The sequence below is a fragment of the Hypanus sabinus genome, chromosome 11 (genome assembly GCF_030144855.1).
Source record: "Hypanus sabinus isolate sHypSab1 chromosome 11, sHypSab1.hap1, whole genome shotgun sequence".
Classification (NCBI taxonomy): domain Eukaryota; kingdom Metazoa; phylum Chordata; class Chondrichthyes; order Myliobatiformes; family Dasyatidae; genus Hypanus; species Hypanus sabinus.
This window is the reverse complement of record NC_082716.1, coordinates 45160846-45180981: the sequence shown is the minus strand read 5'-3', so window position 1 is coordinate 45180981 and position 20136 is coordinate 45160846. Positions and strand designations below refer to the sequence as shown.

General features: G+C 39.3%; 1 protein-coding gene across 1 annotated transcript in view; it reads right to left on the bottom strand.

Moving 5' to 3' along the window:
- The window catches only part of faf1 (Fas (TNFRSF6) associated factor 1), a 339764-nt gene that overhangs the window by 79849 nt on the left and 239779 nt on the right, over nucleotides 1–20136 (bottom strand). The window contains exon 13 of the mRNA XM_059984260.1: nucleotides 18452–18606. Within this exon, the coding sequence (XP_059840243.1) occupies nucleotides 18452–18606 (155 nt within the window). The remainder of the gene's footprint in view (nucleotides 1–18451; nucleotides 18607–20136) is intronic.

The window sequence follows — 20136 nt, the reverse complement described above, 5'->3', positions numbered from 1 at the left end:
AATGGACTCTTAAGATCTCGCCAAACGCTGAAGTCAGGCTAACTGGCCTATACTTTTCTTCCTTTAGCTTCCAAATTACAAATGTTATTCCCTTCTTAAAGAGTGGAGTGAACATCTGAAATTTTCCAGTCCTCTTGAACTACCCCAGAATCTCTTGATTTTTGAAGGATCATTTCTACTGCCTCCATATCCTCTTTGGCTACCTCTTTCAGAAACCAGGAGTTTAGTCTATTTGGTGCTGGTAATTTATCTACCTTCAGACATCTTGGTTTCCCAAGCACCTTCTTCTGAGCAATAGCCTTGTAATAGAATACATTCAATTCTGCCCCTTGTCTTTCAAATTTAAGGCATGCTACTGCTATCTTCCAGTCAATTCTTAATCGGTTTGGCCACTTTTTTGTGCTCTATTATTACCTCTCCATTGTCATTTTCCAGTAAATCAATGTTCAACTCTTGCCTTTCAGTTACTCTTTATATCTGAAAAAATTTGGTATCCTCTTTTATATTATTGGCTTGCTTACCTTCATGTTGCATCTTTTCTCTCATTGATTTTTTAGTTGTCTTCTGTTTTTAAAAGCTTCCCAATCCTCTAGCTTTCAACTAATTATTGCTATGTTGTATGCCCTCTCTTGCTTTTATGCTGTATTTGATTTCCCTTGTCAGCTATGATTGTCTTATAAACCCTTGAGAAAGGCTCTTCTTCTCCTTTGGGATGAACCAATCCTGAATTTTCTAAATTACTTCCAAAAGTTGAGCCATTGCTGCTCTATTTTCATCCCTACTCGTGTCCCCCTTCCAACCAACTCTTCCTTCATGCCTCAGTAGTTTGCTTTACTCAACTATAATGCTGATTCATTCTATTTTAGCCTCTCCCTCTCAAACTGCAGGGTGGATTTTATCATATTATGATCACTGCCTGTTAAGAGTTTCTTTACCTTAAGACCCTTAATCAAATTTTGTTTATTACACAATACCCAGTATAGAACTGCCTTTACTATATTGGGCTCGACCATAAGCTGCTCTAAAAAGCCTTCTTGTAGGCATTCAACAAACTCCTTCTCTTGGGAAAGCATCATTGAAAGCAGGTGATCCTCCAATTTTGTACATCAACAAATTGGCTGAGTTGGTAAGGTAACACAATATATTGCACCTGAGAAAAGTTAGCATTGTAATTACAAAGGGGATGAACACTTGTACAGCCTCAATTTTGGTTTGTACTTTTTAGTAAATTGTTGACAGGATTTGGAATTTTTCTTTTGACTTCACATGATGCACAATGTTTTGTAGATTTCCAAAGTCCTCTTTCAATATATTTTAAAGTTAGAAATGAAACAGTAAAATGTGAAAATAGCTATACAAAGTAAATTTCATTATCAAAGCACATGTATGTCACGATAAACAAACCTGTGACTCATTTTTCTGTGGGCCTACTCAACTATAGAGTAATAAAAGGAGTAATAATAGAGTATAACAGGATCAATGAAAGATCAGCTGGAGTGCAGAAGACAACAAACTGTAAATGTAAATATATAAATAAACTGCAATAATGAGATTAAGAGATGACATGACAAAGAGTCCTTAAAGTGACATCATTGGTTGTGGGAACATCTCAATGGATGGGAAAGTGAGTGTAGTTAACCCCTTTGTTCAAGAGCCTGATGTTTGTGGGGTAGGACCTGTTCTTGAACCTGCTGGTGTGAGCCCCGAGGCTCTTGTACCCTCTACCTGATGGCAGAAGTAAGAAAAGAGCATGGCCTGGGTGGTGGGGATCTCTGATGATGGATACTGCTTTCCTACAAGAGTGTTTCATGTAGGTGTGCTCAATGGTTGGCAGGGCTTTTACCTGTGGTATAATGGGCCAAATCCACTAACTTTTGTAGGATTTTCCACTCAAAGGCATTGGTTTTTTCACACCAGGCTGTGATCTAGGCAGTCAATACACTCTCCACTCTACACATGTGGGGACTGAATACACTTTTTCAAGGCACAGTACATCTTTTGATCCTATGTATGTTACTTCCTTCTAAGGATTTGATTCTCTGCCCAACTTCTTTCCGAAAGATATCTAGAACATGATCAGAGTAGTGAAGTGTTCAATTTGCTTATCGTATAATATAAAACCTCAATACCTAGGCAGAAATCAAATAGTAACATTGTGACTATGCAAGAATGGGAGAACATGGAAAAAGCTGGACAAAGTTGTCCTTTATTGGACAGCCAGTTGCTCAGATTTATTCACCATATGCTCCATACATCCATACTAACCTGGTAGTCAGATGTGTTTCCAATTATTTTATATAGAGCACAGAACATTATAGCACAGTACAGGCCCTTCAGCCCACAATGTTCTGCCAACCTTTTAACCTACTTTAAGATCAATCTAACCCTTTCCTCCTACATAACTCCCATATGCCCAAATGCCCATAGTGCATTTGCCCATACCACCATCCCTGGGAGGGCAATCCATGCACACTCTATGCAAAGATTTTACCTCTGACCCTCTATTATTAGCTACTTCCACTCTGGAGAAAAGTCTCTAGCTGTCCACTCAATGTATGCATCTTATTTTGTACACCTCTCATCCTCCTTCACTCCAAAGAGAAAAGCTCTAGCCCACTCAACATACCCTCATAAGACATGCTCTCTAATCCAGGAAGCATCCTGGTTAATCTACTCTTCATCCTCTCTAAGGCTTTCACAGCCTTCCTATGAGGCAACCAGAACTGAATACAATACTCTAAGTGTAATCTCAATAGAATCTTATAGAGCTGCAACAAATGCTCATGGATTCTGAACTCAATTTACTGAAAGCCAACACACCGTAGGCTGTCCAAAACATCCTATCAACTTGCATGACAGCTTTGAGACAGCAAGATCCCTCTGCTTCTCCACACTAAGAATCCTGCTATATCCTTGTATTTTGCATTCAAATTCGACCTTCCAAAGTGAATCACTTCAAACTTCATCTGCCACTTCTCAGCCCAGCTTTGCATTCTGTCAATATCCTGTTGTAACAATCGACAACCTGCTACACAGATCCCTGTGGAATGCCACTGGTCACCAACCTCCAGGCAGAATATACTCCATCCACAACCACCTTCAAATGGTTGCCAATTTCGAATTCACAAGTTTCTCTGGATCCTATTCCTCCTGATTTTCTGAATGAGACCACCATGGGGAACCTTGTCAAATGCCTTGACTAAAATCCATCTACAGCTCTACCTTCATCATTGTGCTCTGTAACATCCACAAAGAATTCAATCAGCCTCATGAGGCACGACATGTCCCTCATAAGGCTATGCTGACTATGCCTAATCAGATGATGCTTCTCCAAATGGTAATAAATCCTGTCTTTAACAATCTTCTCCAATAATTTGCCCAATATTGAAGTAAAATTCACCTATAATTCTCAGGGTATTCCTCATCCTTTTCTTGAGCAAATGAATAAACTTTGCAATCCTAATCATCTAGTACTATTTCTGTGGCTGATGAGGATACAAAGATCATCAACGATATTGCTATCTCTTCTCTCACTTCCCTGAGTAACCTAAGCTATAACCCATTCTGCCAAGGAAACGTCCATCCTTATGTGTTTCAAAAGTTCCAGCACTTGACACATTTTATCATATCAGCCCATTTTACACTGTCCTCACAAACGTCAAGGTCTTTCTCACTGGTGAACACTGAAGCAAAATATTCATTACGAACCTATCCTATCTCTTCCAACTTCAGGACGATGTTTCTTCTTCTAATCCTGATCAGTCCTACCCTCACTTTAGTCATCTTCCTATTCTTCGCATGTGTAAAATCCCTTGGGTTTTCCTTAATCCTAGTCACCAAGGCCTTCTCACACCTCCTTCTAACTCTCATAATTCTATTCCTTCCAGACTACTTTGTAACTCTTAAAAGCCCTGTGTTATAATTCTCTCCTATACCTTAAGTACCCTCCTTCTTCCTCTTAACAAAATGTTCTACATCCTTTGTCAACCATGATTCTTTCACCTTTCCATCCTTTCCCTGCCTCAAAGGGACAACCCAATCAATGCCATACAAGTTCTCCATGAACAACTTCCACATTTCCCTGAGTATACTTGTTCCCAAATTACACTCCCCATTTCTTGCCTAATACAGTTGCAAGTAAAAGTTTGTGAACCTTTTGCAAATACCTGTTTCATTTGCATTAATTACTCATAAAATGTGGTCTCATCGTCATCTAAGTTACAATAATAAACAAACACAACCTGTCTACACTAATAACACAAAAACAATTGTACTTTTCATGTCTTTATTGAACACATTGTTAAATCATTCACAGTACAGGCTGGAAAAAGTATGTGAATCCTTGACTCAATAACTGGTAGAACCTCCTTTAGCAGCAAAAGTTGCCACTGAATGTTTCCTGTAGCTGCTGATCAAACCTGCACAACAGCAAGGAGGAATTTTACACCATTCCTCCATATGAAAGTTTCAGTTCATCAATATTCCTAGGATACCTTGCAACAACAGTTCTCTTCAGATCATGCCACAGCATCAAAACTTGGTTAAGGTCTGGACTCTGACATGGTCATTCCAAAGCATAATTTTCCTTTTTTTTTAAATAAAAAAGCATTCTGTTGTTGATTTACTCTTGTCTTTCAGATCATTGTCTTGTTGCATCATCCAATTTCTATTAAGCTTCAGGTGATGTTCTGCTCCCCTGACATTCTCCTGTAAAATGTCTTGATACAATTTTGAATTAATTGTTCCCTCAATGCTTACAAGCTGTTTAGGCCCAGAGGCAGCAAAGCAGCACCAAACCGTAATGCTCCTTTCACCATGCTTCACAGTTGGGATGAGGTTTTGGTGTTGGTGTGCAGTGCTGTTTTCCCTCCAAATAGAGCACTATGTATTTCTGCCAAAAAATCCAACTTTTGCCTCACCTGTCTATAGAACATTGTTCCAGAAGCATTGTGGAACATTCAGGCGCTATTTTGCAAAGTGGAGAGGTGCAGCAATTTTTTTTGGAGAGCAGTAGTTTCCTCAGTGGCATCCTTCCATGAACACCATTCTTGTTCAATGGTTTTCTTATAACGGACAAATGAACAGAGACTTTAGCAAGTTCTAGAGATTTCTGCACATCCTTTGTTGTTACTCTTGGGTTCCTTTTCACCTCCTTCGACATTGCACATGTAATGCCCTGGTTCACATCTTTACTGTTATGCTCTAAGTATTTAATTTAGCAGCTCTGTAAGAGCTGGTTGTTCTGCTTTCAATCTGTTTGGGCTATTGTTGAAGATAAGGGATGATGTGGAATGTGTGCCATTCCATTAGCGGGATGTTGTTCTTGATGAGGACAATAAAGTTGGTCTTGGGCTTTTGTTCGAGAGGAGATGAAGAGAGAAGACACTGGGGAGAACCGGTTGAGGCGTACACTCCGGTGGGAGACCTATTTGTCTGAGATGGATTGCGAGCGATGGTTGGAAGATAGTACGTGCTTTCACATTGAGCAAGGACCCACAGTGTGAGTGACAGAGGAGTTCAAGATGGGCTCCAACTCGTGCATTTGACTGCTTAATTAGAATGGGCCCTTTTCCTTTTGTTATTCATCACTAACCGTTCAGTTAAGATTCAGAAATATAATTCCTTTAATTGTATGCAGTGTACTGTCTGTTATTTCATGACGTTAATTTGTAACAGGGTAGCAAATGACACAGCATCTGCACAAACCGAGGTTTGGGGTGGGATCAAGTGCACCTCAATCTCTAGTTTGGCAGGGCTGGAGACAGTCTTCCCCAGACTTATGCAGCCAAGGAAACCAAAGTGTTTCATACATTGTGCTCGTGATTTGATCTTTGCAGGACGCCAAGTCCTACGGAGAGCAGCAACAGTAGTAAGTTTCTTCCATTCGTAGACAACTTCTCTTATTGTGGACTGATGAACTCAGGTGTTTTGAAATGCTTTTGTAGCTTTTTCCAGCTTCACGCATCTCTATAATTCTTTTTCTAAGGTCCTTTGAAAAATGTTTTGATTGAGGCATGGCACACATAAGTTCAAGTTGCTTTTTATTGTCATTTTGACCAGAACTGCTGGTACAGTACACAGTAAAAAATGAGTCGTTTTTCAGGACCATGGTGCTACATGAACAATACAAGAACTGCACTTAACTACGTAAACCAACACAAAAACTACACTAGACCTACCCAGACCTACCCAGGACTGCATAAAGTACACAGAACAGTGCAGGCATTACAATAAATAATAAACAAGACAATAGGCACAGCAGAGATCAGTAGGTTGGTAGTCCAATGGCTTGGGGGAAAATCTGTTACATAAATAATCAGCTGAATGGCGGCGCCCAGGATTCCGTCCATTTCTGTGCTCCCACAGAGTATTTCGTTGCCACAGATGCGGTCCAATTTAATGTCCATTTGAGAGCAGAATGGACAGGAGGGCCGGCTGGCTAGGGCTTGCTTTTTTCCTGGCACGGACTCCTGCCCACTCGCCTCGCTTCCTCGTATGCCGCTTACACTGTCCCCACCTCCGGCCACCAGCATGAGGCGACTCCGAGGACTGCAGGCCTAATTCCCTCAGCAAGTGGACATCGGAGAGCAGAATGGACAGGAGGGCCGGCTGGCTAGGGCTTACTTTTTTCCTGGCATGGACTCCTGCCCACTTGCCTCGCTTCCGTTTCCTCACACACCGCTTACGACATCCCCAACTCTGGCCACCGGCATCAGGCAAGTCCAAGGACAGCAGACTCAATTCCCTCAGCAAACCGAGGTTGCGCAATCTACCCAGCAGATTTTCATGAAGGTTTGTTTTTGGGCAATCTCTGTATTGTAGCAGTAACTGACGATGGTAGATAGTCACTCTGTTATCCATTGCCCTAAACCCTAATTGTGCCTTAAAATTAAATTTTAATTTAAGATTAAATTTAAAAAACTAAATTAAAGTAGTACCAGATCCAAACGGCCACTGCTGCTGTGTGCTGCGCCGCCTACTGGCAAATCAGATCTTTCTTGAAAAGGGTAGGCTCCATCAGTAACCCGAGTTTCTGTTTCATTTTTTATGGGCCAGGACACCTCTACAACCCACACCTCCAATCTCACCTCATTGATTGGAACACCTGACTCCAAATAGCTTTTGTAGAAGGCATTACCCTAGAAGTTTACATACCTTTGAACCTAGACTGTGACTGCTTAAATGCTTAAAAGACTTATTGAACATTCCCAAACCAAAAGCTACGGATGAACCAGGAGGTACGTCATCTGCTGAAAGCTAGATCTGTGGCATTCAGGGCTGACGTCACAGGTCTGTACCGGAAAACCAGGTCTGACTTGCAGAGGGCTATTTCAAGGTGAAGAGACAATTTTGAATGAGGTTGAAGACAACATCTGATGTACGACAACTCTGGCAGGGTTTGTAAGACATTACTTCCCACAAAGCAAAACTAACAGTATGGATGGAAGCGATGCTTCACTACCAGATGAACTCAATGCCTTCTATGCCCACTATGAAAGGGAGAAGATAAGTTTAGCTGTGAAGATCCCTGCTGCACCCAATGACCCTGTGATCTCTGTTTCGGAGGCCAATTTTACACTGTCTTTAAAGAGAGTGAACCCTCGCGGTAGGCGGTAGGCCCTGACGGAGTACTTGGTAAGGCTCTGAAAACTTGTGCCAACCAACCGGCGAGAGTATTCAAGGACATTTTCAATTTCTCACAGCTATGGGTGTAAGTTCCCACTTGCTTCAAAAAGGCAACAATTATACCAAGGCCTAACAAGAATAATGTGAGCTGCCTTAATGACTATCACCCAGTAACACATCTACAGTGATGAAATACTTTAAGAGGTTGTTCATGACTAGACTGAACTCCTACCTCAGCAAGGACCTGGACCCATTGCAATTTGCCTATCGTCACAATAGGTCAATGGCAGATGCAATCTCAATGGCTCTTCACATGACCTTAGACCATCTGGACAATACAAACACCAATGAACATCAACTATAGCTCAGCATTTAACACCATCATTCCCACAACTCTGACTGATAAGTTACAGAACCTGGGCCTCCACCCCTCCCTCTGCAATTGGATCCTTGACTTCCTAACTGTAAGACCACAATCTGTGCAGATTGGTGACAGTATCTCCCCCTTTATGATGATCAACACTGGTGCACCCCAGGAATATGTGCTTAGCCCACTGATCTACTTTCTCAATACCCATGATTGTGCGGCTAGGCATAGTTCAAATATGATCTGATGCTACATCCATTGTTGGTAGAATCTTAGATGGAGACAAAAGAACACATACCAATCCTCATAAAAAGATCAGCAGTGGAGAGAGTGAGCAGTTTCAACTTCTTGGGTGTCAAGATCTCTGAGGACCTAACCTGGTTCCAATATATCAATGCAGCTATAAAGAAGGCAAGAGAGCGACTACACTTCATTAGGAGTTTGAAGAGATTTGGCCTGTCAACAAATACACTCAAAAACTTCTATAGATGTACCGTGGAAAGCATTCTGACCGGCTGCATCACTGTCTGGTATGGGAGGTGGGGGGGGGGGGGGTGGGAAGTCTACTGCACAGGACTGAAAGAAATTGCAGAGGGTCGTAAATTTTGTTGGCTCCATCTTAGGTACTAGCCTACATAGTACCCAGAACTCCTTCAAGGAGCAGTGTCTCAGAAAGGCAGTGCCAATCATTAAGGACCCCCCAGCACCTAGGGCATGCCCTTTTATCATTGTTACCATCAGGCTGGAGGTACAGAAGCCTGAAGGCACACACTCAGTGATTCAGGAACAGCTTCTTCCCCTCTGCCATCCGATTCCTAACTGGACATTGAATCCGTGAATACTACCTCACTTTTTAGATATATATTATTTCTGGACACACTAAACAAATTCTGCCCCATCTAACCCTTTTGCACTGAGGTGCCGATCAATATTAGGGAAGCTGAAGTTACCCATGCCAACACTCCTGTATTTTAACACTATTCCAAACTCTGCCTCTTGATCTATTCTTCATTGTTTCTGTTGCTATTGAGGTGGGTCTCGAATAGTCCCAATGTAGTGATTGCTTCCTCACTGTTTCTGACTTCCACCCATACTGACTCAGTATACAATTCCTCCATGGTATCACTTTCTGCAGCTGTGATATTATCCCTGATTAGTAATGCCACTTCCCTACTTCTTTTGCCTCCCTCCCTGTCCCTTTTGAAACCTCTAAATCCCAGAACATTCAGTAGCCACTCCTGGCCATGTGACAGTCAAGTCTCTGTAATGGCCACAATATCATAGTTCCATGTACTGGCCCATGCTCTAAATTTATAACACTTATTTCTGATACTTTTCACCTTAAAACAGACAGACTTGAACCCATCCTGCTGACTTCCTCATGGTCTCACTACACACTGTGTCTACTTGTATATACCAACAACCCCGTTCTCTGCTCTATCATGCTCCCATATCTTGCCAAAAAAACAAACACTCCAAATAGCTCTTTCAAACCTGCCTGCAAGAATAGTGGTCCTCATCCTGATTCCACAGTTGGGTCGTGAGGCTTAGCAAAGTCTGAACAGCAACTCCTCTTCTACTTAGGAAGTTCCTCAGTGTTACGTACTTGTGACACATGACAGTGGTGCCCTTGTCACGTGACTGGGGTTGAAGCTGTACTGGACTTGAGGTGATGGTCTTGTGATGGTGGAATGATGTCATTTTCCCGCCAGTAGAGATCATGTGACGGGTTTTTTTTTTTTACAGGTTATAAAAGGTAGACCCCACCCTGTGAGGAGGGGCAGTTCGTGGCTGGATTTGCCAGGTTGACTTCATGCCACTGCGTGTTTTAAGTGATGATGCAGTTTAGTTGAAGGATGAAATTTTTATTTAATGCCTAAAGTTTAAAAGGTCATTGCCAGCAGGTTCTTTACGATTCTGCTAGTTCAAAATTAGTGGAGAGTGAAGACTGGAAGTTCGGAAGTTAAAGATCAAGGAGAATCTCTTTCTACGGTGAAACGGGGGCGAACTTTGTTTGATCCTTACTTGGAAGGATTTCGTTGACTATCTTCGTGTTAATCCCTGGGTTTACCAGAAAGGATTGAGGATAGTGAGGAAGGAAAGGTCGGTGCCTTTAAGCCGTTCTGTTTCGTAAATTCTTCGTGGGAAGTTCGACGTCGGGGATCGAAGCCAAGCGACGTGAAAGAGAACCTAAATCGTCTTATAAAGTCTCTCCTTTTAAATGGACTGTGAGCATATCGAACTTTTGGCAATACCACTTTAAAGAACTGTTTTTGCAATACCACTTTAAAGAACTGTTTTTGCAAAATCGCTTTAAGAACTGTTTTAAGCTGCCGCACCGCAGCTGTTTCCGGTTACGGTAGTGTTTGTTTACTTTCGGGGGGTTTGTTTTCGGTGTTTAATAAACGTGTTGTTTGTTATAAGAAACCCTTGCCGAACTCATATATTTATTGTTGCCTGAATACGTAACACTCAGGAATACTGATGACTTGCTCTGTTTTGTAAGTACTGAGACGGTTGATGAAACCACCATGGAAACCACACGACCTACCACAGATGGGGCAGGAAATGGCTGTTGGGACAGTTATAGGATATACTCCTTCCAATATTTATGACGGGCTGTTGTAGGCTCCTGGTGCATTGCCTCAAGGTTCTCAATACTGTCCCCGTTGCTCCTTTTCCACTTCAAGTGATTGGGCCCTGAGCTTTCCAAAAGCTAGCGGGGATGTCACATTTCTTCAAAGCTGCTAGGAGCGAATCCTTGATTTTTTTTCCCCTCTGTCTATCTGCTGATCTGTTTCCATAATAGAATTCAGCCTCCACCTACTTCTGCTGTAAAACATCCCACATGAGGAAGAAGTGTGTATCCATCCTGTCATTACCTATTATGATCTTGTAGGTTTCAATCATATTGCCTAAATTCTTCTAAATTCTAGCCTAGCTCATTCAACTTTTTCTCTAAGAGGAGTCACCTTTCATTTCTAACACATTTACATCCTTCCGTAACTTTGGACATTATTAATATGGACTCAGTGCTGCAGATGTCCAAAGTAGCATATTGAGGCATAACTTCTCTACATATGTATTCAATTCCTCTTGTAATAAAGAGAGGCATTATTAATTTTCCCAGTTACTTGCTGTACCTCCAAAGTAGCCCACCAGCCTTTTGTGCATCACACACTTAAGACATCCACTTTCCTACTCTCTTCTGCATCTCAAGAGCTAACTTTTCATTTGACTAAACAAATTGGATACGTTCACGTATCATAAACCATATATATGCCAGATCTTTTATCTCTGCAAGCTTCTCACTTACGTTTCACAATAAATTTTTCTATCAATTGTCATGTCTTCAGCAAATTTAGTAATTTTACCATTGATGCCTTCCTCCAGGCCATTTACAAAAGTTGTAAAAGCTGAAGACCTGGTAGCAGTCCCTGGGGCACACTGCTCCTTATTGCTTTTCAATCAGAAAAGAAACAATTGTTTCCATGTAGCTATTATCATGCCAATGTTACATCGAAAGAGTTTTACTTTCTGCATATTAAGAAATGCCTTACAGAAATCATTGTATGCTCACTGGTTCCACCATATCAACAGCACCCAATACTTCAAAGAATTCATATAAACAGGTCAAACAAGATTTTCCATACAGAAAACCAAGTTGAATTTGAGATTCTAAGAGCTCTGATACAAAGATTTTAGTAGATGCATCCAAACTTTCGCTATGGCAAATATTAAGCTAACTAGCCTGTAGGTTTATGTGAATGGTCTCTGCCTCTATTTGAAAAAAAAATTTCCCTAAATCTTAGGAAATTTGGAAAATTAAAACCAATGCATCAACTTTCTTACAAGCTATAGCTATTAAAACCTTAGGAGAAAGTCCATCAGGACCTTGAGACTCATCAGCACACTGTTCAGAACCATTTTTCTGATGATTATAATTTCCCCAAGTTCCTCCCTCTCTTCTAATACCTGATTGGCAGCTATAACTGGACTGTTAGTAGTAATCACTACAAAAGAAGCTGATCTAAGATACCCATTTGATTCATCTGCCACCATCTTACTTTCTATTATTAACCCTCAAGATTCATTTTCTATGGTATCACTACTCATCATTGTTCTTGCTGAGTGCCATTGAGTCATCATCAAATGGAGACCCTATGGATAGCATAGTTGTCCATAGGGCTTCCATGACAAGATATGGAAGTATCCGGCTCAAAGTCCAGTGCTAATGCCACTACAACACTGGCCGGCCCAAGTTTATACTTTGTTTATAATTCATTATGATGTAGCAGGAGGGTACTTAGACCATCAAGTTTATGCTGGCCCTCAGAACAACCCCATACTCACACACATACTTGTAAGAAAAAATTATGAAACCTCTGATTCTAATACCACCTATTAACATAAAGGAACTTTTACAGTGATCAACTAACAACAACTAGTTTTCTTAGGTTGCGGGAAACCAGAACACTTAGGGGAAATCCACGTGGTCACAGAAAACACCACACAGACTGAACCAGAAGCCAGTATCAAACTGCAGCCCAATATAACAGTAACTATTTCAAGATAGCTTTGTCACGTACACTAATTTCTTTTTACCAAATTCAGTTTACTCAATTCAGTTTTGCCATCCATGCACATCTTTATTAATCGGGCTAGACAAACTGCTTGAGACAGGGAAATTCTATATGGTCCCTGCCTCAGGACATTCTGCCAACCTTTGACAGAAGGCAAGGGTGGAGGTGTAGCCTCACCTGCTATTACAATTGTTAAGGATTTATTACAGTTTTTCAATGTTTCTGATAAGAAGTGATGCTTAAAACTATTAAAATTGCTTCAAATAATCTTAAGTTAAAAGTTATTTAAACATACAAAATAATTCAAAACATTAAAATAAAGACAAAGTAACTCGATTCAGGTTACTACACTCAATGTGGAATAGCTTGGATTGTTTTTTCAGCTTTTACTGGCATTTGGTAAAATAATATTTTTGTTATTTTAAAACAATTTTACTTAAGAATTCCATCAACTCTAGGTCTCTATAAAATGCAACTAAATCAAAATTGGTCATAATGAATCGAATTATGCTAGCCTTCTTGGAGAGATTGTCAACACTGATTTGCTTCCAGAGCAGTACATTTACAGACTGATCTGCAGCAAATCCAGGTAGATTGGGATGATGGACGTTATCATTTTGTGTCATTCAAGCAACAGTTTGCCCAGCATACATGGTCACATAGCTCGACCTGGATCTACAGTGGGTCCGTGCAGGCCCAGGGTGTACTTATTTGGGAGCAACTAAATATTTGCTGTTTCCTTCAGGAACACCAGCCACAACAAGCATGATTCAGCCTATAGTCACTGATTACAGCTTAAATGTATTTTATGTAGACTGAAAGTTGATGTTAATTTCAAGTGCACTTATTTTTCATCACAAAATATACCTGATTTGTAAAAAAAAACTTTACTAAAAATAAAACCCAAATAATTTAAATCATAATAATCAAGTAACTAAAGAAACACTGAATGGTTTCTGCAGTTTAGTTGAAACATGACCATGCATTTCCATGACATGAAAAAAGAAAAGTATATTTTTTAATGGAAAATGTAACATGCTGCCTACCTGTAGGTTTGGGACATTTGTTTTCCCTAGTACTGATTGAGTTACACCTTGATTTACAATCCACAATGCAATCAAGAATGGTAGCAAACAACTACTAAAACCATTTTATCTAACATCATACAATTTTGTATTGTGGGATTACAGTATACTTTGTGTTATATGTATCCTTGATTGCCTAGGTAATAAAAATACTGATTAATTAATACTTAGAAAACACTATTATGTTCAGTATTTAAATCAACAAACACATGAAGCATGAAAAATGGTGGAAATATTATTCCCATCCCACCAAAAAAACACTGCAGAAATTATGAGTAGTTTTCTAAGAGCAGTGAACAATAAACAAGTCCATCTGAAACCTTATACTAATAAACTCATTAGATGCTGCCCTGTTGATGGTTCTTTAGACCTTCTGAAGTTACAGGAATACACTAGCTTGCTTGTAAGGATACTGCTAAAGAATAAATGCTGTTGGCAGCATGTAGATCTGGTGTTAAACCATGCTGCAAATTGATCCAGACATTCTGTTAAAGCTGAGCTGATATCAAAAGCAGTGGAGAAAAGGAGAAAATGAGAGTGTCCAACGTAATTCAACAGTAATAGGAGCCCCAGAAAACCAGGAAGAAACAGTGGGAACTGACAATGGCTCCAGATGTTTTGGAATCTTAATCTTTTGTAAAATAGTTTGTAAAGGACTCTACTGGGGGAGCCTTAAATAAAGCTGATACTTTAACTACCTCTTTCTAAACACAACATGCACAGACGGAACGTTTAGATGACTACTCTACTGGAAAACAGTTCAGATCATGTGCCCCTCTACCTCTCTCAGAGAACAACAATTAAACTCCATCTGTTTCCTAACTACCTACAGCAAAATCCCTATTCAGTGTACTAAGCAGTGGAACAACATACAATTCTGGAAGCTGTGTCCCACACAGAAGCCCACACCTGTAGTGGATTTGCAAGTGGGTCAAACAGGACCAGCACGGTCAACTGCACTCCAACCAGGCGTGCATCATTCAAAGCCTTGTTTGTGTCAAGGGTCAGCAGCTGTGAATATGGTTAATTACTTGATGATTAGGAATGACAGGTGAGGAAAACCTGCTGCTGCAAATGCTCAGGCAACTTAACACTATGGTTTACATGGCAGGTTCTGGAGATGAAGGGGCACAAATCTCAAAATACACTTATTATTGTCCTTCAGCAATAAATATCTGATGATCAAAACACCAAATAACAAAAATTGCTCACAAATAACATTAGTTCTTTCTTCATTAAATGTGTGTTAATGACACTTCAAGGAATAATTAAATGTCACCAAACTCCCATGAAAAATACAGAAAAGTAAATCATATTTAAAAGCTGCAAAACAGAAAAATAAAGAATGCAGCTGTTGCTAGTTGTTATTTTACTGAACAAACCTCAACTTCCATTTACAATAGTAAAAGTATTCCAAATAGTATTTTTCAATACTTTCCAGTGTCAACTAGCAAATGAAGTGGACTAAAAAAAATCAATATTTGTTAATTAATTCAATTTTAAAGAAATATACCAGTTAGAACAGACACTCACATAACTAAACTGAAAATCTGTGCCCACCAACTGACAGGGAGTGTTCAAGGACATCTTCGATCTCTCACTGCTGCAGTTGGAGGTTCCACCTGCTTCAAAAGGGCAATCATACCATTGTCAAAGAAGAGCAGACTGAGCTACCTCATGAAGATCACCCAGTTGCACTCACATCTATTGTGATGAAGTGCTTTGAAAGGTTGGCCACGGCCAGAATCAACTCCCATCCAAGCAAGAACTTAAACCCGCTGCAATTTGACTATCACCACAAAAGGTCTACAGCGATTTCACTGCATTTCCACTCAGCCTTGGATCACCTGGAAAATATCAGTACCTTCTGTACATTGGGCTGCTGTTAGTTCAACAGCTTAGAGTTCAACAGTATCAATCAAAAAACTCCAAAGTCAGGGACACTGTACCTCTCTTTGCAACTGGATCATTGACTTCCTTACCAGGAGACCACAGTTAATGCAGACCGGAAATAACATCTCCTCCTCGCTAATAATCAACACTAGCGCATCTCAGAGATGTGTACTTAGCCCACTGCTCTACTCTCTCTCCCGTGCAGCTAGGCACAACTCTAACACCATCTATAAATTTGCTGATGACACAATTATTGTTGACAGGATTTCAGATGGCGATGAGGTATACAGGAGTGAGAAAGGTCAACTGGTTGAGTGGTGCCACAACAACAATCTTACATTCAACATCAGTAAGACCAAGGAATTGATTATGGATCTCAGGAAGGGGAAGTCAAAGAAACACACACCAGTCCTCAAGAGATCAGCAGTGGAAAAGGTGAGCAGCTCCAACTTCTTGGGAGTCAATATATTTGAGGATCTATCCTGAGCCCAACATATTGGTGCAATTACAAAGAAGCACAACAGTGGCTATATTTCATCACAAGTTTGAGGAGACTTCGTATGTCAAAGACACTCATATAATTCTAGATATATTATGGGATGCATTCTAAATGGTTGCATCAGCATCTGATATGGAGGGGCAACTGCACAGGATTGGAAAAAGCTTCAGAAAGTTGAAAACACAGTCAATTCGTCATAGGCACGAGCCTAACCAGCAATGAAGACTCGAAAGGCAATGTGACTCGAAAGTGAGGCATCCATCAGTAAGGACCCCTATCACCCATGACATGCCCTCTTCTCATTATTACCATCAAGGAAATGGTACAGGAAACTGAAGAAACACTCAACATTTTAGGAACAGCTTCTTCCCCTCCACTATTAGATTTCTGAATGGACCATGAACCCATCTGCACTACTTATTTAATGTAATATTTTAATACATATTTCATTTCATAATTTTCATTATTTTAATTATGTATTGTAATGTGCTGCTGCCACAAAATAACAACATTCTGACCGAAACATTTGTACATAACAGAATTTACTGATATCTATCAGAACAGATTAATTACTATATAAAAGTAAATGCTGTTTTCATGCATAATATCTCACTTATAATAGCTTTTCACACTAAATTAATTTTCATAGTAATGGAATATTTCAGAATACAAATATTTTAGAAGAAACTTTTTGCAAGAAAAAGTGTATCTATTTAAAAAAATCATGTACCATCAATTATGCTGGTTGGTCCAAGAAATTAGCATGGTCAGAATTGTAAAGCTCAGCCAATATAATTAAGCAATGCACCAAATCAATTCCTGTTTTGTGCCTCATTCTATCTGTTCTTGTGTTAGGACAAATTTAATCAGATTGCCTTGATTAATGTTAATGTGGCCAGATAATAATGATTAGCATTTAATCTGTTAAATACTGAAATGTAATTCTTAAACAGCAATTTTTTAAGAAAGGGAGATGTTCAGAGCAACTCTAAGGTTGCAATCTCTTGCTTAATGATTGAAGTTAACAGGCGACATGGGTAAGAAAGACTTCACAGCTCCTTTTGTTCATTCATAGGAAGGAGGCCTAATTTAGGTAAGTGGCTGCCTGAGTAAAGTTATAACATGTAGCTTGTAAGATTTTGAACTGTTAAGCAAGGAAGGAGGAGTTAGGAAAACTATTCTGTGCACCTACTTTGTTTATCATACCATGGATCTACTGTAATATGTTAAATATTAGCATGCAATGTAATCAGGAAATGTAAAAATATGTAACAAATTAAAGACAAAGATCTGGAGTTGGAACATGTTTAGAACTTAGTCATTCTGTATAGTAAATTGTAGACAGGGATAAGTTAGAATTCTCTGGTGAAAATGCAATCAATTCACACTTGATAAATCTTAGACATCTGACATACAATTGCTATTCAATCTATTTATGTTATTGATACATTGTTTTGGGGCAGATCCTGCAGCAGAACTGATGGAAAATTTAGCAAGTTTACACCCAATTACTATACTGCACAACATCAGGAATTGAGTTGTGAATATGTTCCAGGAAGTTATTCTTCATTTCCATGTTTGTTACTGCTATTGGGGGTTCTATCAATCAGGTCATTCTTAAAGTTGGAATAGCAAAGGTGTAAGACATTATTCGACTAACTTGAAAAGGTGCATGTTAAGACAACAGTGCTTTGTTTCCCAGGCTCTTGCTGTTTTTAATCACATCCTAGCTCCATGTGCCATAACAAACAACTATTACTGAAGAACACAAAATGTGGTCAAATATGGACAAAATATTCTGTTCAAAGGAACCTCCATTTCTTTGAGAGAGTAAGCTATTTTGCTTAATTTTTAAGAGTTACAGTAATATTTTAGGGAAATTAATTCACTGGCTATATTTTGATCAGAAAATCATGCAATAAATTACATAAATATATTGTTATATATGTGTACTGTAATTCCCTCAAGGATATTCCAAAGAAAATATGGCTTTTAATTATTTATTCACTCAAATGCTTGGTTTCATCCTCTACATTAAACTCAGGTGAACGTCCAATATTTATTCACATTGTAAATTGTTTAAAAAGTTACCTCAAAAAATGATATTTTTTCATGTTTGGCTTACAGATTTTGTACATACTTTAATACAATTCACTTCTCTGCCACATTAATGGCATTGTAGTTGTTGGACGTTGGAGACTTCCGGGAAATGGTTATGTGACTGCAATAGTTTTCAGAAAAGAGGCATTTTCTTGCTATTGAAGTCACCAGATCTTTGTGGGGAGCTCTTTTTTTTTGAAGTAGTGAACATTTTTGCCACCTTGCTAATTCCTTGTTCAAGATCATTAAGTTCTCAAGAAAAAAAAAACAATTTAAGTTATGAACTAAAATTGAGTACCTTGCTCTGTTAGCTTCTCGTGTCACGTCCCATGCCCAAGTGATAAAATTTTGACTGAGGTAGGAGACAATAGATTCAGCACACAGTAGTTGGGAACAGAATACGTTTGTAAGAACACTGTCATCATGATGGAGGTAGATGGCGAGTAGCTTTCTCTGATTTAAAAAAAAGTACAGATTATTAATCTTAAAACTGCAAATATGAATTTCTCGGCATTTTAAATTGCAGATATATGCAGTTGAAAATGTGAGTTAATTCACTTACGTACACAAAACAGAAAAGCAATACTTTTTTTTTTAAAAAAATGAGAGAAATTGGGCAGTGTTGATGCTCAAAGTTACAAGGCTTGCTTGTACACAAGTTCTTAAAAGCTAATTATAAATGGCACTGGAAATACCACAGCTGCAATATTGTCTTTTGGTCTACTGAAATGTAGTGGAGTGAAGATATATTAAAAACTGCTCTGAGGAATATAAAGTTTGATTTTTGAGAAAAGTTAGGTAGATGAGGCCCATATTCTCTAGAAATCTTATTAAAACTGACATGGTGGATGCTTACCCTAACGAAGCAATCTAGATCTCAGTGCCATAATTTTAGAATAAAGATTATGCTGTTTGGGGTTGAAATAAGGGAACACTTCTTCCCCCCCCCCCCGCCCCCATTCACAGTGATTTTTTTTAAATTCTCCAGCTTGAAGGGTTGTGGAAGCCAAGTCACTGAGTTTGTTCAATATAGAGAATGACAGATTTCTGGCTTTTAAGGGAATCAAGGGATTTTGGAATAATACAAAAATGGCATTGTAGAAGATTAGCTATGATCCTCATGAATGGCAGAACAGGCTCAAGAGCCTGACAGACCAATTCTGCTCCTACCTGTTGTTGAGTAACTGACTAGTATTCTGACAAGAACGCTAACTGAGTAGTTAGGGAAGCAGTTTGTGGGATTCAGTTTGCTCTTTGTTGATGCTGGTCATTGGGGTTTCAGTTGAAACTAGAGCTCAAAAATGAGAAGGAAGATATAGGAGGTAGAAAATGGCAGCAACTTTCCACAGTACCAGCTACACTGAACAGATCATCCTTCATAATTTCAGACACCTTCCACATGATACCATGTGGAAAAGGCGCCCTGATATGCCCCTTGTAGCACTAAAAAGGAACAGTTTGTCTAATTTTTCTTTCTAAGCAACTGCAATATGTGTTAACTTTTTTCAACTCTGCTATGTGCTTTCTTTTTCCACAAGCAGTGATTGACATATACCTTTAGTGTACCTATCTATCAAACTGTGAATTCCAAACACAAAATGTGTGACTGCTTTGTGGAACATATTTTTGATTAGGTATGACCACAAATTTCCAGTTACTGACTTTAATCCTCTGTAGCATTCTCATTCTGTCACTACTGTCCTCTAACCCCCAACATTGTTCCAATTATAAATAGCACAAAACTGAGGAAACAGTACCCCAGTTTCTGGCAAGGTTGATTAATACCTCCTATATTCAAGAGGGATTTCAATAACTTTAGAAATTTAGCATTTCCATTCCCAACTCTAGCATTCATTCCACATTCCTCCCATAATTTCAGACCCCTAATCTGCATTTACACCTCTCCCACACTGCCTTTATGCACCCTTGTAGTATTACTATGTTGTTTCACCTTGCAACATTTAATCTTCCTGCTTTCCATCA